We start from the raw sequence: 21174 nt of genomic DNA on the forward strand, positions 1-21174 counted from the left end.
ATCTTCTTACCCATCCTAATGGGGCCGGCCAAGACCAAGTGGATGAGCCAAGTTGGTGGCCGGCCAAAACTTGGGTCCCAAGCTTAGGTGGCCAGCCACTAGAAAATTAAAAGGAATTTTTATTAAAATTATTTCTTATGTGGATATTGTGGTTTTAAAAGAGAGTTTAAAATTTAAATCTTTCCTTTTATAGCTTTCTACAAAAGATTAAGAAAATATTTGAAATCTTTCCTTATTTGTAGATTGAAAGGAAATTTTAATTTTGAGAAAACTTTCCTTTTTTAACCATGTTCATGATTTAAAAGAGAGTTTAAAAATTAAATATTCTCTTTTATTAGTTTCTACAAAAGATTAAGAAAAGATTTGATATCTTTCCTTATTTGTAGATTGAAAAGAGATTTTAATTTTTAAGGATAACTTCCCTTTTTGGAAATTATCCACATGTTTAAAAGAAAGATTTTAATTTATAAAATTTCCTTTTTACAAATCACCATGAAGGGAAAAATTATTAGAGAAATTTTTATAAATTTTCGGAAATAAATTAGGAAGTTTTAATTCTTGTTTTAATTAAAACTCTCCTTGTTTTGGGGAAATAAGTGGCTGGCCATGTAATAATGAAAAGTAAATTGTTTTAATTAAATAAAATTTTCTTTTTCATGACAAAAGAATTAAGGAAATTTTTAATTAAATTTCCTTATTTGCCAAGATCAAGAATTATAAAAGAGGGGATAGAGGTGCCTTAATGGCTAACGACTCTATTCTTTTCTTCCTCTCTTTTCCTCCTTGGTGTGGCCGACCCTAGGGTCTCCTGTTCTCCTTATTTTCTCTTCCTCCTTTGTAGTCGGCGGCATCAATATAGGGGAAGTCCATGGTGGCCGGTTCTAGTTAGGAGAAGAAGGAGAGAAAGAAGGCTTCGTTTCTAACATCCCTTAGAGCTTGGTGGTGGTGGTCAAACCTCACATCTCTTGGAGTTTATGTGGTGGCCGAAACTTGCTTGGAGAAGAAGGTTTTAGGTGGTTCTCATCTCGGTAGATCGTTGCCCACACAATGTCCGGGATAAGAAGAGGAATACGGTAGAAGATCAAGAGGTTATTTGCTTACAAAGAAAGGTATAACTAGTAATTGTTTTCCGCATCATACTAGTTTTCTTTGTATAGTTATTTTTGGAAATACCAAACACAAGAGGCATATGATTCTAGAGTTTCAAATTTATTTTTCTAGTTTGTGTTTTCTTTGTTTTTCAAATTTGTGATTTGATTGTTCTTTTTGGTTAACCTAGAGTTATTTAATGAAATTAAATATTAGCTTTCCTTAAAAGGCTTTGTCTATGCGGTGGTGGTTGCTCCCATATCCAAGAAAGCCATGTGCCTCGCCATGCAGTCCTGGAAGCCAATTTTAGAAATTAATATTTAATGGAATTAATAACATAGGTGGATTTGAATCAATAGTGTTAAGTTCCGCTTGCGATTCAAATCTAAACCATTAAGAACAGATAAGTTAAATTTGGAATCAATGATGTTAAGTTCCGTCTGTGATTCCTAATTTAACTTCTAAAGAACACAATAGGTTATTTAAGGAAAGGTTCGACACTTGTACAAAATTTTTGTACAGTAGAACCAGTACGTTTTTCCTAGGACTAACCAACAACTCCTTCTATGTACACTCCACATTACTGAAGTGTTGAAGAAATAATGGGGTGGTGGCAGCATGCTACTGTAAATTTACTCCATTGCCTTGGTCTAGGAGTCATAGAATCAGTGAAACATCTTTCCTTGTGAAGCTGATCTCTTTATTATGAAAGATGAACATCTGGCTTCAATGTCCCAATTGTCAAACATATTTTGTATAAGGCTTCGGATATTTACAATTTCAGACATGGCTACTACCCAAGCAAATGGGCTTCCATTGATCAACTCCATCTGTCGGTCATTTATGTGTAGTGATGATAAAAAACCCTTGAAGTGAGGGTAATTATTTTTCCAATGCACTTTCTTACGATATGCACGAGAAGTAGAAGTTCTCTGGCTCGCCATTTAATTCTGTCAAATAAATACATAAGATCTTAGTGATACTCAGTTGCCTTCATTGCAATGTAATTAGTTTTCACCCATACTATGATACATTACACTGTTATTTTGTAACTGTAATATGATACATTACAATGTCTATAATTTCTTCTAGGTAGTACAATGTGATTAGTAGCTGCTACAACATGAGTACTAATTACGTTATAACAGTTAGGGTCAAGTAGTTGCTACAATAATAAGAAGCCAATAGGGATTATAGGGTTTAACCACGTTGTATCAATCATTAGGATTTAACTACGTTGTAGCAGCTACGCGACGGTAGTTGCTACAACAAAGATAAATTTTTTTAAACACTCTATTCCCTCAAACAAAATCTTCAATCCTCATCCCTAAAATCATTAAACCCCATTGTAGCAGCTAGGAGATAAATCAAAATCCTAAAAATTCAAACCCCTAAACAAAATGAGAAGAATCAAAACTTTAAACCTAACACTATACTTACGACGGAGGTAAAGATTTGGATGAGAAACAAATCGTCGCGGTGAGATTTATTGACAAAGACACCATATGAGCACCGATCTACTATGATTGAAATTCTTTTGAAATATTTGTCAAACTGCGAGTTTCGGAGTAAAACGTTGGTCGATGAGGGGTAAAAAGGCAATTGCACAGTATATTTGTGCACAATAATTGTAAAATTATAATTGGTAAGAAAAGATTATTTGGAGATCAGCAGTAGCTACTAGGCGTTGTAGCAGCTATTCTGGAGTAGCTGCTACAATGTGTAGCAGCTAATCTGTAGCAATTGCTACACAATGTAGCAGCTACTCTTGAGAAGCTACTACAACGTGTAGTAGCTTTTGACGACTAGCTACTTAAACATGTTGCAATAGTTGCTACAACGTGAGCAGCTTCTAACTATTTATACATTAATTGATACTAACGTGTAGAATCTCATTTAATTAATCTAAATAAAAAATTGAGATTGCTATGATCTATTAATGGTTGAAAATGCAGAGTAACATCTTGTTGAGAGTAAACGAAAAAAGATCTAGTACAACGTTGTAGCAGCTACTGGAACAGTTAGCTGCTACAAGTTGTAGCAGCTATATGAACAGTTAGCTGCTACAAGGTGTAGCAGTTATTTGTCGAAGTAACTGCTACAACGTGTAGCAGCAAAGCAAAGGCACTGCAACAGTAAAAATAATTTTAAATAATTTTTTTACCAAGTTGATATACAACTATAAAAATAATTTTTAGAGTAATATCTGCTAGAAAATGTAGGTACTAAAAAAATGATTTACCAAGTGGATGCTACACGTTGTAGTAGCTACATGAACAGTTAGCTACTACAAGATGTAGCAGTTAACTGTCGAAATAGTTGCTACAACTTTTAGCAGCATTCGATGTCCAAGTGGCTATAGGCGTTTGTGGCAGGCGTCGGTTTTGCACGTCGTAGCATAAATCCTTCCTTCTTCTACGACCACCATTCTAGGTTAGCTATTACAAGTTGCAGTAGCTATATGGACAGTTAGCTGCGAAATAGTTGCTGTAATGTTTAGCAGCAAAGTAAAGGCGCTGCATCAGCAAAAATAATTTTAAATAATTGTTTACCAAGTTAATATATATCAACTTAAATATTTTTAGGGGTAATATCTACTAGAAAATGTAGCTGCTACAAAAACGACTTACCAAGTGGCTGCTACACATTGTAGTAGCTACATGGAAACTTAGTTGCTACAAGGTGTAGCAGTTAATTGTCGAAGTAGATGCTACAATACGTAGCAGCTACCTTTCCAAGTGGCTACAGCCTACAGGCGTTTGTAGCATGTGTCGTCCTTACACGTTATATCATTAATCCTTCTAATATATGTTCAGATAATGATGGAGAATAACAAATTAAAATGAAACAAATGACCATTGGGTATGAAATGAAAGGAATTAAAGATGTCGCCCTTACGATCGAGAATGGAGAGAGGTGGTAAGCACAACAGCAGCTGTCAGACGTGGCGTTGCCGGTGAAGGAAGAGATGAGAGCAAGAGAGAGAGTGGTGAGCCAAGTAGCTTATAGCACCTTTGCTTTACTTTACCGATAGGAGTACGAGGTCCGACGAACAACGAAGAAGGAAGGCGAGAGAGAGAGAGAGAGAGAGAGCGATGAGGGAAATTTCGCTCGGTGATGTTTTGAAAAGAAGGCCGAAGGGGAGAGAGAATAAATGGAATATTTTTTTGTATTTTTTTACAAAAAAATCGAGCTGACAACGCCACGTCTGCGCGTTACTCACGGTCACGCACAAAGCGTCGCTTAGCATATATATATATATATATGAGAGATTTTATCCTACACACCCTTAAGTGAGTGACCATAGGCGACACCAAATGTAACCACCTGATAAGGCAAAAATCTAAATTTTTTAAGCTCTCTCTCATATGCATGCAACTCTCTTCTCTCTCCTGCATGGAAGATATCACCCTCTTCTATATTCTACATGCAAGATGGTGTTGATTTTTACAAACCAACACCACGTTGGTGTTAACTTTTGCAAGCCAGCACTAATGTGATGTTGATCTTTAAAGACCAACACCAACTAACACTGGTGCAAACCAGTACCAACATGGTGCTGGTTTCAAACCAGTGTTAGTGATGGCGTTTAAAGACCAGCACCAACATGGTGTTGGTTGGTGTTGGCGTGAAACTAGCACCAACGTGATGCTGATCTTTAAAAATCAACACCAACATGGTGTTGGTTGGTGCTGACTTCAAACTAGTGCTGGTGACCAACACCAACGATGGTGCTGGTCTTTAAAAACCAACACCACCTTGCATGTAGGGGAGAAAAAAAAGTTGCTTGCATGAAAGGGAGAGAAAAAAGTTATTTACATATAGGAGAGAGAAAAAGTTACATGCAGATGGGGGGGGGGGGGGGGGGGGAATAAAAAAATGAGTAAAGGTTGTATTAGATCATCCATGTTGGATGTCACCCACTGTCGCTTAGGGTAAGTTGTGTGTGTGTATACTTCGGGTTAATTTTAATGTTGATCAACTGAGTTAAGTTAGGTCATGTGTATTTGATGTCTTGTGTTCAAGTGTGCAAGAAATTAAGAAAAAAGAAGTCAAGAGGAAGACACAGCGAGAGAGAAGGATGACACGAGAAGAAAGCTGATAGACTTGGTGCATCCGAGAGACGAGAAATTGTAGAAGAGCACATCGATGGAGTGAGAAGGACGCACACGGTGTATCCGAGGAACAAGAAATAAGTAGAAAGTCTGTTCAAGGAGAAAGACAAAGTTGAGTTTGAGTGAGCTCAATTTTGGATATCCAGAGCATCACCCAAGCTACCGAAATGAAGAATAGTCAACTTCTGAGTTGACCATTCCGGACACCTAAATTCAATCTAAGCACTCGTATTCCAGCACCTAGATCCATTACAAGCACCTGATACAATCCAAATGCACATATTCCAGTGCCTAGATCCATTACAGGCTCCTGGTCAGCAAAACCGTTGTCAAAACCGATCAACACAGTGTCCATATTAATAGAGTTCAGGCATTTGAATTCCTTCCAAGAGCCCAAGAAGCCCAAGACCGTTGGAGAGAACCGTTGCCAAGTGGATTGATTTGACCGAGTCCAGACACTCAGATTGCTCTAGGCACCCGAGAAGTGCCACATCAACAAACAATCAATTAAACCAGTAGGCTATAAGTAGAGGTCTTGTCCTCTAAGTTACAACAATACACTATGTATTGCAATTCAGTATTTCATTTTAAGGTTCAACTATTGCAAGAAGCATATCCGCCTCCGACCTTTGTCGAAGAAGGAGATCTTTAGTGTGTTTTCAATTGTCTTGGATTAACAACCTCTCTAGTTGTAAACCAAGTAAATCTTTTATTACTTTACTTTTATATTATTTATTTTAAATTAATAAGTGTGTCCTTGCTAACTAAGTAGAAAGCAAGATAAGTTGTAATTTGAAATTGCAGGCTATTCAACCCCTTTAACCGGTCCACTGATAGAGTGATACCCTGCACACCAGCCCCCGTGCTCCCCCACATTGGATACATAAGTATAGCAAGGCACCCGAATCACTTCTGAATGCCCCACATACACTCAAGAGCTATATATATATATATATATATATATATATATATATATATATATATATATATATATATATATATATATATATATATATATATATATTTTATCATGTCCGAAAGTTAGGAAGATGGCTAACTAACACTCCGCTCTGATATTGACCGAATGAAGACTTCTTATTATCCTGCTGTCACAAAAAGTGTTAGTGCCAGAACAAGAAAGGGGTTTCCAATGTTCGCCCTCTAATGCTCAAGTTAGTGATCAAACTTTGGAGAGGAATAGTGAAAAGATTGTAGCAATATGCGTGTAGAAAAATGTAGCATAACATACCTTTGTTTGTAGGTGAAGACCCTCTTTTATATTGTCATTGTTGTGCCTATGCACAAATTATGAAGCACTTCCAAAAAAAGGACAGGTTATAAAATGACGCTGACATCTTTCCTAAAATAGGTCCATAAATCTCTATAATTGGACAAGCTAGAAGCTTCTAATGTGCAATTTGCCTGCAGAATATTCCCTATATACTGTGGCACAAAAGGCCAAAAAAGCGTATTAATTTATTGGACTGTGGGACCTGCCATAGGATATTTTGACCAACCAATCACATCATCGATATAGTCTGACCGGCTGTGACTCATGAGGAGTACTCGGTCCATGTTTATGTGTGCGATCGACGACTCAATTTTCACTCAACTTCTTTAGTCTGACTGTACTTCAGCCCTATGTCTCTTATCCCTAGGGGGTCTTCCCCCGCTAGCAGATTTTTTTCGTAAAACTCCATCTATTCTGGTGTGGATGGCAGGCATATCGAGACTTGGGTTGGCATTTCCTTCCCTTTGGTTAACTGAGTTTCTTCTACTTGGACGTATTTCATAGCCCGAGCTTGTAACCCATCGAAGTCGATCAGGGGATTTTTCATCAAGGATCTAAAGAAATCCTCGTCGGTTAAGCCTTGTGAAAATGCACTGACTTGTACTTCTAGAGTAACTAACGGTGCATCCATGGTCATCCTATTAAACATTTGTAGTTCAGGGGTTCTCTAGGCTTTTGTCTGAGGGTAAACAAATCATGAGGAGTTTTTCGCTATCATCGACTAGTAGCAAAACACCTCATGAATACACCTTGAAATCTTCAAAAGACCGGATAGAGAATGCTAGAAGGCGATTGAACCATCTCTACGCCGAGCCTGACAGAACTGTTAGGAAATCTCTTCACTTGACTCCATCAATGTATTGGTATAGTAGGACGACGCTTTCAAATTTGCAAAGGTGGTCTTCAGGATTCATCGTGCCATTGTATTCTTCTATCTACAATGTTCAAAAATGTCTTGACAATTCATTTCTAAGGATAACCTGTGAGAAAGAAGAACCTTTAGAGTCTCGCGCCTTGCACAATAAGCATACTTTTTTTTAGGGGACTTTGACAGGGAGTTTTCCTGAAGACCTCAAAGATTCCTCTCTCGTAGCAAAAATACCAACCGAGATATGAAACACTTCTTTAGGGATCTCGTCCAATTGGTTTGACCTTTGTTGCAATGTGGGTGTTGTCTCAATGGGTTGTGACGACTATTCATTTGAGGGATAAGCCCCGGAAGTGTCGACGATTGGGATCATCCTTGTAGTACCGCATGCACAGTGACAGTTACTAGTTTGTTGAATTCTTCCGTTGTTATGATGATAACATTTGATTTTCCGTTAGCTTCAGTGCTAGATCTTCCGGTGACATCCATCTAGCTACATCTCAATGCAGTTCTTAACTTAGATTTCCGACAAACGACGCCAAGTTTATCCTGCCTGAGAACAAGGACGGTTGACTCGCTGGTGAAGCACTATTCGTATTGGCTATTGGAAAGCTTAGGTAGTTCGCGGCATACGAGGAGCAACACTCAAAGAAAGCGGGTTAGAATGATGACTGAGAGGATTCTTGGCACGATCACTCCGATGCAGCGAACGAGGAAGGGGGAACATTGATCAGATGGGTCGGGTTTTATACCCTTTCCTCCGTTTCGTTGGAGTGCGAGAGGAAATGATCAACAAGAAGATGCAGCGGACGAGGAAGGGGAGCATTGATCGGATGGGCCAGGTTTTATCCCTTTTCCTCCGTTTCGTTCCGTTAAGCTTTTACCGGATCGGTTTCGTTGATCTTCAATCGGATCGGAACTAATCTGTTATACATTATTTATATTTTTAAAACGAAACCGATCGGTTCCAGAAACATCCATGCAGGGCTTAAATAATGAACAAACATAAGCAGATTAAAATCGCTAAACTAAGTTTAGAGCCTCAAATTGGGTGTGAAGCTTCTTCCACCTTGCTACAGCTGGCTTAACCAAATGACTATTTTTCTAGTTAAATTAGTTGTCCCTGCACTAAATAACTTAAGCATCGCCCGCTGCAATGGGTGGAGAGACTGGTCACAGACTACACATTTCACTGTCCCCTTCTAGTTCTTGATCAACGAAACTTTCTATATCATCCTATTGTTGGTGTTCAGTGTATAAAGGATCAAACTTTTACCAAACTCTACCTCTGGTTGGAATCAGTTAGCAATAAAATTCGAGGGGGAGTCAATGGACTGGGACTTGGCGAGTCCACATGTCGTTTGCAGATCTTGGTTGCAGGAAACCTATCGGCTATAAATCTAGTTAACCTTCGTTTGTTATATATCACCAGCAAACTTGACAAACTGTGTAACCTAAAACCATACCCCCAAGGCAACATGAAAAAAAATTCAAAACCATGAAGTGGGTATGGACCAGAGCCAGGAATTATACAAACATAACCATCACATTTATCAAACTAACAGAAGAATTGTCTACAAACAAGCTCACTAGTGAAATTAAATATACTTGCAACAGAAGCATAAGTTGCAGTTGATGTTGGATATTGTCTCAGAAACGAAGGGTGTACTGCGGCTTTATAATGTCATGATGATAGCATAGCACCTTATGTAAAACTACCACGAGAGTTTTCGTACAACAGCTTAACAAAAAGACAGTAGATGCCATTTGAAATCTTCAAACTATGCAATTAGCAATTCAAGCTGGGAAGCAAACTGGCATCGTGATCAACATGGAAGCCAAATGATTGCCTGAAAAATAAGTTTGATCACAAATGCTTAGTTTGCAAAAATTTATCAATCTTGTCTCAACGAAAGTCAGTTCAATAGTTGCTGAATGATAAATAACTAGAAACCAGGATAGAACTAATGATGAAGGCAATGCCTAACTTTCTTAATGATGGTAATGATGGCCTACAGTCAGGCAATTTTAACTTATAAAATATCATAATTTGATTGTGCAAGATATAAATGACATAGCATGCATGAACAGATCAAGATCAATGTATAAGCCTAGCAACCATAGTAATAGATACTTAACATCCTTGTTCCTATTGACTTTAAAGGTGTGGTGGCATTACACAATCTCAAACTTTGGGTGTCTGATAAGATGAATATGATGAAGTATGCATATCATACCAGAAAATTTTAGGCTAAATGAAGACAACCAATTAAGTCAAAGAAAACAAAATTAAAGCATGCAATAGCTAACCATATTTTTGCATCCATTCAAAGTTATCATCGCCTAAGACGCCGTTCTTCTTCATTGTAATGACGTCGGTCTCTATGTTCAGAATGGCGACGAGAACCAATATTTTTGCTGTGGTGATGTCGGTCCACATCTTCAGCATGGTGACGCCGGCCAGAATTTTCAGTGTGGTGGCCCCAGCCAGATTCTTCAGCAGATCCACGCCGACTAGAGTCCTCAGTGTAGTTATGTTTACCAGAATCTTCAGTGCGACCATGCTGGCCAAAATCTTCCATGTAACGACGCCGACCATAATCTTCAGTGTGATGATCACGGCTAGAATCTTCAGCATAATGATGCCGACTTGGACCCTCAATGCGACGCTTGCTGGAATCTTCTTTGTGGTAATGTTGATCTACATCTCGAGAGTACTGTCGGTTATCTTGGTTTTTCCCTCTTTTAATATCAGCAAAGCTCTCCTTTTCACTATACCTCCGGTGCCCAAGATCAATCGCATCTTCTTTTGCATCTTTGCTATCAATATCCTTCACAATTGAGTCCACTTTCCTCCTTTTATCTTCATAGTTTCTGTAGAGCCTTCTTTCACTGTCTTTTTCCCTTTCATCTTCTACCAAGTAAGTACTTCTAGGCATAGTATTCCCTTCTTCTGCAGCTTCACCTTTCCTTTCTCTTCTTATACCCTGCTTGCCATAGTCACTAAAATCCTTGCCTTCTTGCTTTGGTTGAAATCTATCACTACCATGCCCACTTTTACTCTTTATGTCAAGCCTGTGCTGCAATTTTTTTTCATCTACAGCAGATTTCTGCTGCATGGCATTCCTTTTTTCCATGTTCCTATCATCATCTTTGTAAGATTTTCCTTTATGAGATATTTCCATACTATCATCACTGCTATCACTTGAATATGAATCACTGCTGGACTCAGAAATCTGACTTTCACTATCCTCAGACAATGAGCTTTGCTTTCTTTTTGAAACTTTTTGTTTTGTTACCCTTTTGTCAGTGACTTCCAAGCTACTATCAGATTCATAACTCTCATCTGTGTCACGACGTTGCCTTTTTCTGTTATCATGGCAAGCAGAAGATGGCCTTCTAATAGTATCTTTAGCATTCGCCAATCTCTCATCACTTAAGTCATGGTGCTGCCGCTTTCTGCTAATATTCTCTACTCTTTTTTCAGAAAGCTTTCCAGGCTTATCATGTCGATCTGTGGAAGATTTCCTAGTTTCATTTTTCTCTTTGATATCAGAATAAGAGACATCTTCAAAACCCTTTTTCATGTCAAGTCTCTTCTTGATGGTGCTGGCATAATCACTCTCAGAATCTGAATCATCAGTATCATGTCTTCTAGTGATAGGCCTTTTTCTATCAATGGGTTTTTTCTTTTCACTATCAGAGTCAGATTCCCTTATGCTGTCCCGTCTGCTAGATTTTACAAGTTTCTCTTTCTCCAACCTACTGCTGTTTTTGATATCACTATCATCTTCTGAGTCAGAGTCATGTCTTTTACTTTTTCTCTCACGCTGCTTGTTGCTCAAGGCTTCTTTCTTTATGCTTTCAACAGCAGAAGCATGCATGTTAACTCTTTCTCTATCTCTTCTATGCTTCTTTGGGTCCAAATGATTTTCTGAATCTGAATCCTCTAGGTCATGTCTCTGTGTTCCTGTCCGTCGTTGAACAGGTTTCCTTTTGTGCAGTTCATCTTCTGAATGTGAATCAGAATTTGACTTTATGGAATGACTCTCGAGTTTCTTCTTGTGATTTGCTGGCTGTCTCCGACGACCAAAGTCACCAGAAGAATCACTATCTGAGTCAGAATAATCATGTTTTTCCTTCTCCCTTCTCTCTATAGCAGCCATTTCAATCTTGTGATGGTGATTACTTCTTCTGTGCTTCTTTTTCTTTTCATCAATACTTTTGCTGCTTTCACTGTCAGAACTAACATGTTTTCCTTTGGATGAATGCTTTTCTTGGTGCTTTGACTTATCAATTCCAGATTTCCTGCTTTCATTTTTTGCTTCACCCATATGTTTCTCCATTTTATTCATTGACTTCCTATCTTGATTTTTATCTTGTTGCTCATCAGAAATCATATGTCTTTTCTCTTGTTCGGATTTATCATCAACAAATTCTCCAGGCTCCAAGTCTTCCTCCTCATCCAGCACTATTTGCCCTTGCTGCTCATCTTCAGATGATTTCTTCTCATCCTTAATGCCAAGAGCTGCCCTCAGTGTTTCCATTTGTTTCTCCTTTCGCGCAGCAATATGATGAGATTGAGTATCCGCAAACCTACTGCAAAACAATGTTACATTATCCAGCAATGATTATTTGGAAAAGTTAATGCTTAAAAGTCTTAGAAAAAAACAATTCGATACAAGAACATGATATGACAAAACATATTGAACAAAGTTTCCAAGTTTTCTTCCTTATTATGAACTTCCAAATAAATTGTTATATTAACCTATCCAAGATGACGAGTTTGGTTGGCTTGGTGGAAATCAACTTGTAGCAAGTCGACAAGTTGCATTATTTGCTAGCCAATAAAATGCCCTCCTTGGTGCAGTGGCGCAAGGCCTTGCTGCAAGCATATTGCAAAATTGCATTTTGATGGCTAGCATGAAAAGTCACTTTTGCAATTTTGAAGTAACGTTGTAAAATAATATTGCCACAAAAACATGGGAGTATAAACAAGTGGAACAATGAAGAAGAACCTTGTTATGAGAGATGTGAATTCAAGTTGAAAAACAATATTTGAAAGGCCTCTAGATGTATGAAATTTAAGTCCATAGCAACTAAGACTATGTCGGACCTATTTGGAACAGTATGGGCTAAATTAAATAAATTTACAATTTAAACGAAATTAGGTTAGGCATAAACTTGTGGACAACCAGAGCCAGATGAATGACCAAATAATGAAACAAGAAAGCACGAGATCAATACCTCTTGTTCGGCAGGGGAGGGCGATCCCTCCGACCGCGACTGCTTCCACCATCCTCGCCAGCAACGGCAGCAGCGGATTCGGCCTCAAGTGTCTTCTTCGTCTCCTCGAGTTTTTCAGCAATCTCGGCCTCAGTGTACCCTTGATCGGTTAGGGTTTCTTGCAGTACTAAAAGCTTCAGCTGAATCTGCCGCTTGCGGTCGTGCTCAAGTATGTCTTTGTTGGGCTTCCGGACGGCACCCTCCGGCTTGGATCCGGAGGCTGCGGGGTCCGGGCGGACGGGAGGCCGGGACTTGATGAAGAATTTACTCGTTTGAATATAGCCGTTTGTGCCAGATCCCCTAGGGGTCTGGAGCCCGATGCCGTTGTACATCTCCTTGAACTCGTTCGCCGGGATCAATCAGCGGAGGAAACCCTAGCAGAAGGGAGAGAAAGAGAAAGGAAGCGATCGGGAATCGGGATTTGGGAAGAAGGTGGAGAGGACTAGGGCAAAATTAATGATCGGATGTGCCTGTTTTATCCCTTTCCTTTCATGTTCCCTTTTATAGGAGTGAGCTGTTTTTTCCACCTCCCTAAATATCCTCGCCTCCCGGTCCACTTAATTTTTTATTTTTTAATCAATTTTTTTTACCAATTTTATTCTTTTTGAATAATTTATTTTTTATTATACGTTTATAATCTTTTATTTATTGTTTAATTATAGATTTTTAGAAGTTATTATTTGTAAAAAATTTTAAAAGTATAAAAATTTCAAAAACGGCGTAACACAGGCGGTGGGCGTATGACATCTCTGGCATAATAGTCAAGGGTCGATTATCAGAAATTGACGACTTGAAGCTTATCTCACCTTGCGTCTGATCTCTGTGTACCTGTATGTACCTTTCTCCATATCCGTAGTACCAACACTAGGGGCTGTTAATGTAGCGAATATATTTTAAAAGTATAAAAATATGAATCAAAATAAAAATTATATACAAAATATTAACAATTAATAGTAAACACATTTATAGCTTGCGAATAAATATGTTTTTTTAAATGAAGAGTACATGTAATAATACATAAAAAAATACACGAAAATATATAAAAATAGAAATTTTAATCAATTTAAATGGAAGAGAAGTTCTGACATGTGTCAAGAGTCGGAAAGGGGTAATTTAAAGGGAGATAGGTGTTTTGACATGTGTTAAGGATTGGAGGATGGAGAATTTAAAGGGAGGAGATGTTCTGACATATGTCGATTGGAGGATGGGTACTTTAAAGATAGTGAGAGGTTCTGGCATGTGTTATGTGTCAAGAGTTGGAGTGAGGTAATTTTAAAGGAGGGGGAGGTTCTGACATGTATTAAGGGTTGGATGAGAATAATTTAAATGTCGAATTAGGAAAATAATTTAAAGGAAGGGAGAGATTTTGGCACTTATAGGATATTTAAATATAATTATTATTTATTATAAATTTAAATTAAGTGTATTTAATAGTATATTTAAATTTTTATGTTGTATAATTGTAAATATTTAATTTATTAAAATTATTATTTTATTAATTATATAATATAATTTTAAAATATATATATATATATCTTACTATTTTATTAAAAAACTCTCCCCTTTACTAATTAATTTTGGTGAAGCCTAAAATGAATTTACGTTATTGTCCTTTTTTCTATTCACTTTAAAAATAATTCCAAGGTTTATTAGTAATTCCACAAGCGAAACAATCATTGATCTAGAGTTCGAGACTTAGTTACGGCGTATTATTATGAATTTTTCTAATCATTAATTTTCTCTAGTTGTTTTATATAAAAAAAAAATATAGTTCTCTTTAGTCCCACATCTTAAAATTGACAACACTAGGATCAAAGAAGTTTCTATAAATATTTTAAGCCAACGGTGTTAAAAAATATACTTTTCTTAATTTTTTTACTAAGATAAGTATAATATTAAATTAAATTAATTTTTTGCATAGAGAAGTCCGTGCGTGCACGATCACACTATATATATTATAGTTGGATACTGAATTTAAAAAATTCAAAATATCAAATATTAATGAAGTATTAATTTTAAATATAATAATTATCATATAAATAAATTAATAAGAATAATAAAATATTCTAAAAAATATTTCTTTTTGATGTGATATGATGTAAATGGATTGGAGCTCAAATATTATATTTGGTTATAAAATTACACCATTTTAATTTAAAAATTACACCAAATTTAATGCTATGAGTTGGAGATGGTCTTACTATACACTCATGCTGCTGTAACAATATAAAAAGTAAGAGTAATTTCAAAATAAAAATATATCACAGAATATCTTTTGATGTATTCCAATAAAAGAACACCCTTTCGCTCTTATCTCATTAATAATGCAAAGAGAGGTAAGGATGTTGTTGCCACCAAAAATTGACGGTGCAAATGGAACTACTTAATATAGCAAAGAGAGGTAAGTAGCTAGAAAGTTGGAAGAATTTTTTTCTCCAAAAATATATACCTGCGAGAATGGATCCCCTATATCATTATAACATATCTATCACCCTCTAGTTAACTGAGCACTAAGCAACTATATGATAATTACTACAAACATAATGTTCTTGCAAAATCATCCCACTTGATGAACAAAAGAGCGAACACAAAGCTATACAGAATGAGGAATCAAGACGCTTCTTTAGAATGAACAACAACAATCATTTCAAACAACTGACAAACGAATTTATCAATGGCAGAGATAATAACCAATGTATTTGGCTGCAATTGCGTCGGTTAAACTGGTATGACATCGACATTGGAGGTGTCTTCACATCTTAATATTAGTCCATCGAGGTTCGCTGGAAGTACGCACTTGGTCCATTGACACCCCGTGGAAAAGGGCTCGGGGGGAGGAACTATCATCAGGACATTTTCGTTCTTTCGAACGACCCCCATTATACTTACAGTACTGCCCTCTTTAACATAACTGCATACAAAAAGATCACACAAATGAATGGACTTTAAACAAAATTTAATGCATCCTAAACCATTCTCTTGTCAGAGTTTGAATGGCAGGTAAGGATCACAGAAAAAAATAGACTTTAAATAGTAGCACCTATAAACAAGGTAGATCTCGAAAGGGAAAAAATAAATAAATAAAAGGATGGAGTGTGTAGGAGCTAAAGTTGCAGATTACCCTTCTTTCAGGCGCATGACGTGATCGTCATAGGAAAGGTTCCTCTCTTGCAACCACCTAAGGAATTCAGGAGACAACTCCTTGTTGTTTGGGTTGATCTCAACAACAACAGACTCATCGACGTATGGAGTCACTTGAGAACCATAACCAGCTTTAACGAGAGCTCTTAAGCCAGATTGAAAATCTGATATGTAAAAGTCAACCACATGCCTCTGACAGAGTTTCAGGTAAGATGATTAGAAGTGTAAGATCAAGAGAAGCATATTTAACAAATGTAAGCTCAACTAATTTAAGCATGAAATTTTCCAATTTATGGCAGTTAATTCTGTTGGTTACTCAAATCCGAAGATTATTATTTTTCCCTCACAAAGAATGGTCCAATACCTCCATTGATCTCAATCCCCAAGTAAAACGTCGATGTTCAGAATTGCCATTCTTTGCATCCCAGCCCTTGTATTCGTACAGGCCAGTGGATGTGTACACACATCTAAGGGCCTTATGGTATGACGACTCAAGAGGAAAGTTTCCACACGTGACAACCTATAAGAATCACATGTTAATATATCTAGTAGAATGAATAAAAGAGGAGAAGATATGGAAGATGGGAAACATGGATTTAACGGCAACAAATCAAATAAAGTGAAAAAAATAGTTAATCAAAAAAGCTTATTCAACAAGATTTCAGTGCATTTTGTACTAATTCAAGGGAAAAATTTCTCCACGTATAACTTCTCTAAAAACTTTCCTACATACTTCAAGGTAAAAACAATAATCGTAATAATTCAGGTTGCATACCCCAGAGACCTTCACATATTGGCCATCTTTTGCATTTCTCAAATCTGCATCAGGGTACTGGGCAATGAATGCCAAGACAGCTCTTCTTCCAACACAAGCGTTCCAAAAGGAAAGCATGACAACAACACCAAATATAGCTACAACAACAAGAAGAAGAACTGGATTGTGAACAGCACCAAGAATGAAGCCACCTGCAATAAAACCCATCACAAACAACAAAATCACAGACCAAAGGATGGGCTTAGGCAAGCTTCCCTTGAACAAATAGTTATTCTCCTGACTGAGATTGGTGACAGCTTGATTATGGACTATGGAGGCACTATTTAGTTTCATTGATTTAGTAGATTCCTGAGGGCCTGATATTTTCCGGGGGGCGCCAGATGAGTTAAGTGGCCCAGATGAAATTGGACCAGAAGTTATGAGACCTGTAGTTGGAAGTACTACTGGAATAGAACCAGAATTTTGGCGAGATGTTTGGATGCCAGATCCAGATTGAGGCCCAGATGATTTTTTAACTGAATCTCCATGTTTAAGTGGTCCAGAATTGGATTTTTGTCTACCAGAACCACCAGTGACAAGTGAAGAACCCGAACCCTGAGCTGCATGAGAAAGAGAACTTGTATAGCTTGCCTGACCAGAAGCATTAGGCATAATGGGCCCTGAGTTGGAAGCAGTGCCTCCGAATGATCTATTTCTTGAAGGAGCATTATTAAGAGGAGCAGATTTTCTGGACTTCTCAACATGAAGCTCAAACATCTTTCCAAGTTCACCAGATTTTTTTATATCACCGCCAGTGTATGGCATGGCTGTGGAGCAAATTGTAGGAGGCTTCTCCTTGGGTTGCTCAGGCCGGCCTGAAACGTAAAGGCCATTGCTGAGCTGGTGCGATTGAAACCTTGACCCCATCAGTCTTAAATCTGCTGTATAGATCTTGAGATGTCAGGTGGATGGCAAATAACTATTGTGAAGAGCCGGGAACTATAGCAGACAGATGGATCATTTTCATTGTGTTGCTAGAGTTGCAAACTGAAGTTTCAACTACCCTATAAAAGTACCAACAAATTGTGTCAGTGAAAAAACAAAGTCCATGTTTAGGCAGAGTTTGGCAGACTACTCCGCATGCACTATTTAGTTAGGAATCACACAAAAGAAAAAGATATTGGCTCACTTAACCAAACCAAAAGTATTCTTAAGGGCATGACATATAAATGAAAGACAACAAAATTCCATGATAATTGAAGCAAGGGTTAGAATATTAGTGGATTGTGGAAACAATATTCACAACCCTCTTAGCCCTTCAAGAAATGTGATAGTGTTAAGTGAAAAAAATTCAAAAAAAAAAACGAAGATAATTGATAGTGAAAAGTCACTCAAGAGGTAGAATCATAGAACAGACTAATTTACTGTTTTGTATTGCCTTGAATTGCATAGATTGTATAAGCTGGCTTAGATATCTAACAATTACCTAATACCTTAGCACTTAGAAACTCAAGTTTATAGTCAAACTTAATCAATTTCTGAGGGAACAAAGAAATTAGAGATTAAAGAAATGAGAAGTTTATTAATGAAAAGATCAAGATAACAAAAACTTTGTTCTTCATTCAAACAGCAAAAAAGAATGATAAACGAAACTGAGGTACTCTCATAACTGGTGCAGCACAAAATAATTCAGTGGCTCAAACTTAGCAAGAGCTAGGAAGCTGCCAAAGCATGGTTCTCCAACCACAAAGAGTGTTCACCCAAACTAAAATTTAGGTAATTGACAGCTGAGAAAAACAGTTTCTATCCCACTTCAACAAATGATTCAGTTGTACAAAGCTACCGTGCAACTCAAAGGAGGTATCCCATGTGAATTGTGAGTATAGACAGGGTACCAGTTAAGAAGGAGAAAAGTGAAAGCACATGGAATGGAAGCAGCAATAATATCCTCCCAAAATATGATAACAGTTCATACTTTAGAATCTTTCTTTCTATCCAATTAAACTTCATATTTCATGATTATAGGGCACATTACCTAGCAAATAATGACCGTTTCCAATTCTGAACTTTCCCCCTTAGTTGTTCACGAGTCATGTGAAAAGTATGTGTAGTAAAAAAAGACATTGTTGATCACTTCACTTCATTAATATTTTCTCCTCCATGTTGAGTTGGAAGGAAAAAAAAATATTGCAGATTAACTACTTTCCTCTAGTTTAAGTGTTTGACATTTGGTGTTACAGAACTACCAATTGTTCTCTTAAAAACCCAAAGTTAAATGCATTTTATCATTGAATTATTAGGAAGCTAGGTGCACAAAAAGAAGGCAGGAACAGTACTTGAAAATGGCACAAATTATAAGAATCAAGTGAAGAAGTCTTTAGTATAGTTTAAAAGTTGTAGAAAATAACTGAACATCACATCAAGTGAGTATTCTTGGTTCTAGCACTGATATCTTATGTGCAGGTGAGTATTTACTGCAATAGACTGTAGCATATACCTACAGTTCTTGTTGAAAGATGCTAGAAAAACATCAGGCCCAACTAGTCAGCTACATGGATATTTTCTAGTTATTTAACCATGTTTAAAATAATAATAATTGGCGTTTGCATAAGATATCTAATAATTAAGACAATTTAGTCTGACATGACTAAGAAGCAGGAATATTACAAAAAAAAAAAAACTCATGTTGTTTTACCTACATTATAATGATATTTAAAAGTACCGAGGCACAAAACAAAGTACATAAATGTAAAGCAAGCTTATTTCATACAAACCTTGTAGCAAGAATTATTCATGACCAGGCGCAATATAAGAGAAACAATGGTCTATAAATATCTATTTTCTTACCCCAGACCCAGTTCAACTTATTGAGAACTCAAATCAAGTATGTAACTACGCAGTTGATTGATATGGTTAGATCAATCAGGAAAATATTGAGAAAACACGGAGTCAGTCACGCTAACATTGAGACTAGAGTGCACATGACTGGACCATAAAAGAAAAGACACTACTAGTAGCGTTTCCTTTTTGATTAGTAACTTCTGAGGCCTACTTCCTGCGATTAAGATTAAGCCAAATACATCACTATCATTGTCTATAAGCGGAACGGAGAAGTCACTAGGACAACTCATCAAAATAGAAAACAAATTGCAAAAGATAACATTTTCACACAAGTTTCCAATATTAAAATTGGACCCTGAAATAAAAGAAACATTTTCCAGCGGCAGAAAAAAATGCTAATCTCAACCAGCAAACTTCCAGCAGATCGCAGTCACCTTCTTCATCAATCTCTTTTCTTGCCCATTCCATTATCCTCTCTAAATTTCCCTAAACCAACCCAGATCCAATGACAGGCAGCACAGCACCTACCAAGAAAAAAGAGGGGAAAAAAAAGAAAACTTTCCACTTCCTCAACAATAAACTAACGAGATTAACCAACCAATAGCAATCCCCGGCCCAGGAAATAAAAGTCCAATTTCTAAATAGGAAGGAACAAAACCCCGATCCAAAAAGCAACAAAAGAAGCCGAAGCGTCTTCCTTTCCTTAGATCTGTAACTAGATCAGCGATTCCAATCCCCCCCTCCCCCCATTACCCATTACAATCGCTAATCAGTAAAACACCCTAGATTCCGCAGTGAGAGCTAGAGAGGAGCAGAGGGAATCGTCGTACCTCGACGAAGCATTCCGGAGTAGCCAGCGAGTAGATCAAAAGCACCTAAAGGTGCTGCAAAATCGCAGAGAAAGGGAGAGTAGGAGAGCGAGATGCATGAGCCGAGAAGGACCTCCAAGGAAACGGTGCGAGGAAGAAATAATGTGTGAGAGAGATGGAGATACATTGAGAGAGAGAGGTCTTAGTCTCTCACAGGCAGTGACACGGTTGGACTGTAGCTGTAACTTTCAAACCGATGAATGACAAAAATACCCCTCTAGGGATCTGGCTATCGACCATTGAAGAGGCTTTGCATAATATTAATGTTATTTTGGAGATCAGGTTCTCTGTCTTAACAATATTGTGTCCCTATTTCAGTGTTGATCGGACGGCTATGATATTTTTATAATGTTCACTATATTTTTGGGATGTGATTTAATTTATCCGATCGACGCCAAGACACGAGGACATAATATTTTCGGGACAAAGGATCTCATCTGGTTATTTTGATGATAGACTATAAATTAATTAATTTATTTTTATATAATTTTAGATCGATTATTTGAGATGTTAAAAAAATTATAGTAAATGTTCCTCCTCGCTTAAAACAAATAATAATATTGGGCGTCATGATAAAAATCATCTTATTTTCATAATTTATTTAGTGGATAGAATGTGAGGTGACATCCATTCTTTTGAAATTAATTTGATTGAAAGATCTAGATACTTGATATTAAAAAAAATAATAAATAGATGCTTCTCCTCTTCATTGGAACTATGGAATTATGATGCGATGGAAATAGATGGTACAAATTCTCTAGATAATGAGGATTTAAATCTCACCCAAGGCAGGTTACATTTGAGAAGTTTAAAATACTTATAACATTGGGTCATCCTCATAATGTATACATGTTTCCTGATTTATTCTAATTGTTGGTGAAAAACTTTTGTGTAATGAATCGATGACCTCTAAGATTAGT

The 21174-nt window shown here is 37.1% G+C and overlaps 2 protein-coding genes across 4 annotated transcripts; both read right to left on the reverse strand.

Moving 5' to 3' along the window:
* Window positions 1–8890: 8890 nt before the first annotated feature.
* LOC121971092 (glutamic acid-rich protein-like) lies at window positions 8891–13138 on the reverse strand. Of its 2 annotated transcripts, none has more exons than XM_042522200.1 (3): window positions 12611–13138; window positions 9674–11959; window positions 8891–9213 (listed from the first exon to the last, which is right to left on the reverse strand). In XM_042522200.1, the coding sequence occupies exons 1-2, from the start codon at window positions 12979–12981 to the stop codon at window positions 9700–9702; spliced, it is 2631 nt and encodes an 876-aa protein (XP_042378134.1). In that variant the 5' UTR covers window positions 12982–13138; the 3' UTR covers window positions 8891–9213; window positions 9674–9699. The 2 variants fall into 2 exon arrangements, with proteins under 2 accessions (XP_042378134.1, XP_042378133.1); XM_042522199.1 differs by having other exon boundaries at window positions 9674–11962; window positions 12611–13137.
* Window positions 13139–15145: 2007 nt separating this feature from the next.
* LOC121971093 (uncharacterized membrane protein At1g16860-like) lies at window positions 15146–20376 on the reverse strand. Of its 2 annotated transcripts, none has more exons than XM_042522202.1 (5): window positions 20216–20376; window positions 16575–17608; window positions 16155–16310; window positions 15771–15982; window positions 15146–15560 (listed from the first exon to the last, which is right to left on the reverse strand). In XM_042522202.1, exons 2-5 carry the CDS (start codon window positions 17469–17471, stop codon window positions 15368–15370), a joined length of 1458 nt encoding a protein of 485 aa, XP_042378136.1. In that variant the 5' UTR covers window positions 17472–17608; window positions 20216–20376; the 3' UTR covers window positions 15146–15367. The 2 variants fall into 2 exon arrangements, with proteins under 2 accessions (XP_042378136.1, XP_042378135.1); XM_042522201.1 differs by having other exon boundaries at window positions 16566–17608.
* Between the last annotated feature and the right edge of the window lie 798 nt (window positions 20377–21174).

This window comes from Zingiber officinale, chromosome 4A (assembly GCF_018446385.1).
Source record: "Zingiber officinale cultivar Zhangliang chromosome 4A, Zo_v1.1, whole genome shotgun sequence".
Classification (NCBI taxonomy): Eukaryota; Viridiplantae; Streptophyta; class Magnoliopsida; order Zingiberales; family Zingiberaceae; genus Zingiber; species Zingiber officinale.

Bases quoted from the DNA above. Each gene is read 5' to 3' on its own strand.
- LOC121971092 (XM_042522199.1), bottom strand. From the start codon at position 12,981: ATGTACAACGGCATCGGGCTCCAGACCCCTAGGGGATCTGGCACAAAC. The intron at 11,963-12,610 runs GTATTGATCTCG...ATTGTTTTGCAG, and splicing joins CCTCCCCTGCCGAACAAGAG to TAGGTTTGCGGATACTCAAT.
- LOC121971093 (XM_042522201.1), bottom strand. From the start codon at position 17,471: ATGGGGTCAAGGTTTCAATCGCACCAGCTCAGCAATGGCCTTTACGTT. The intron at 16,311-16,565 runs GTATGCAACCTG...TGATTCTTATAG, and splicing joins AATATGTGAAGGTCTCTGGG to GTTGTCACGTGTGGAAACTT. The intron at 15,561-15,770 runs GTAATCTGCAAC...TTTTGTATGCAG, and splicing joins GTCATGCGCCTGAAAGAAGG to TTATGTTAAAGAGGGCAGTA.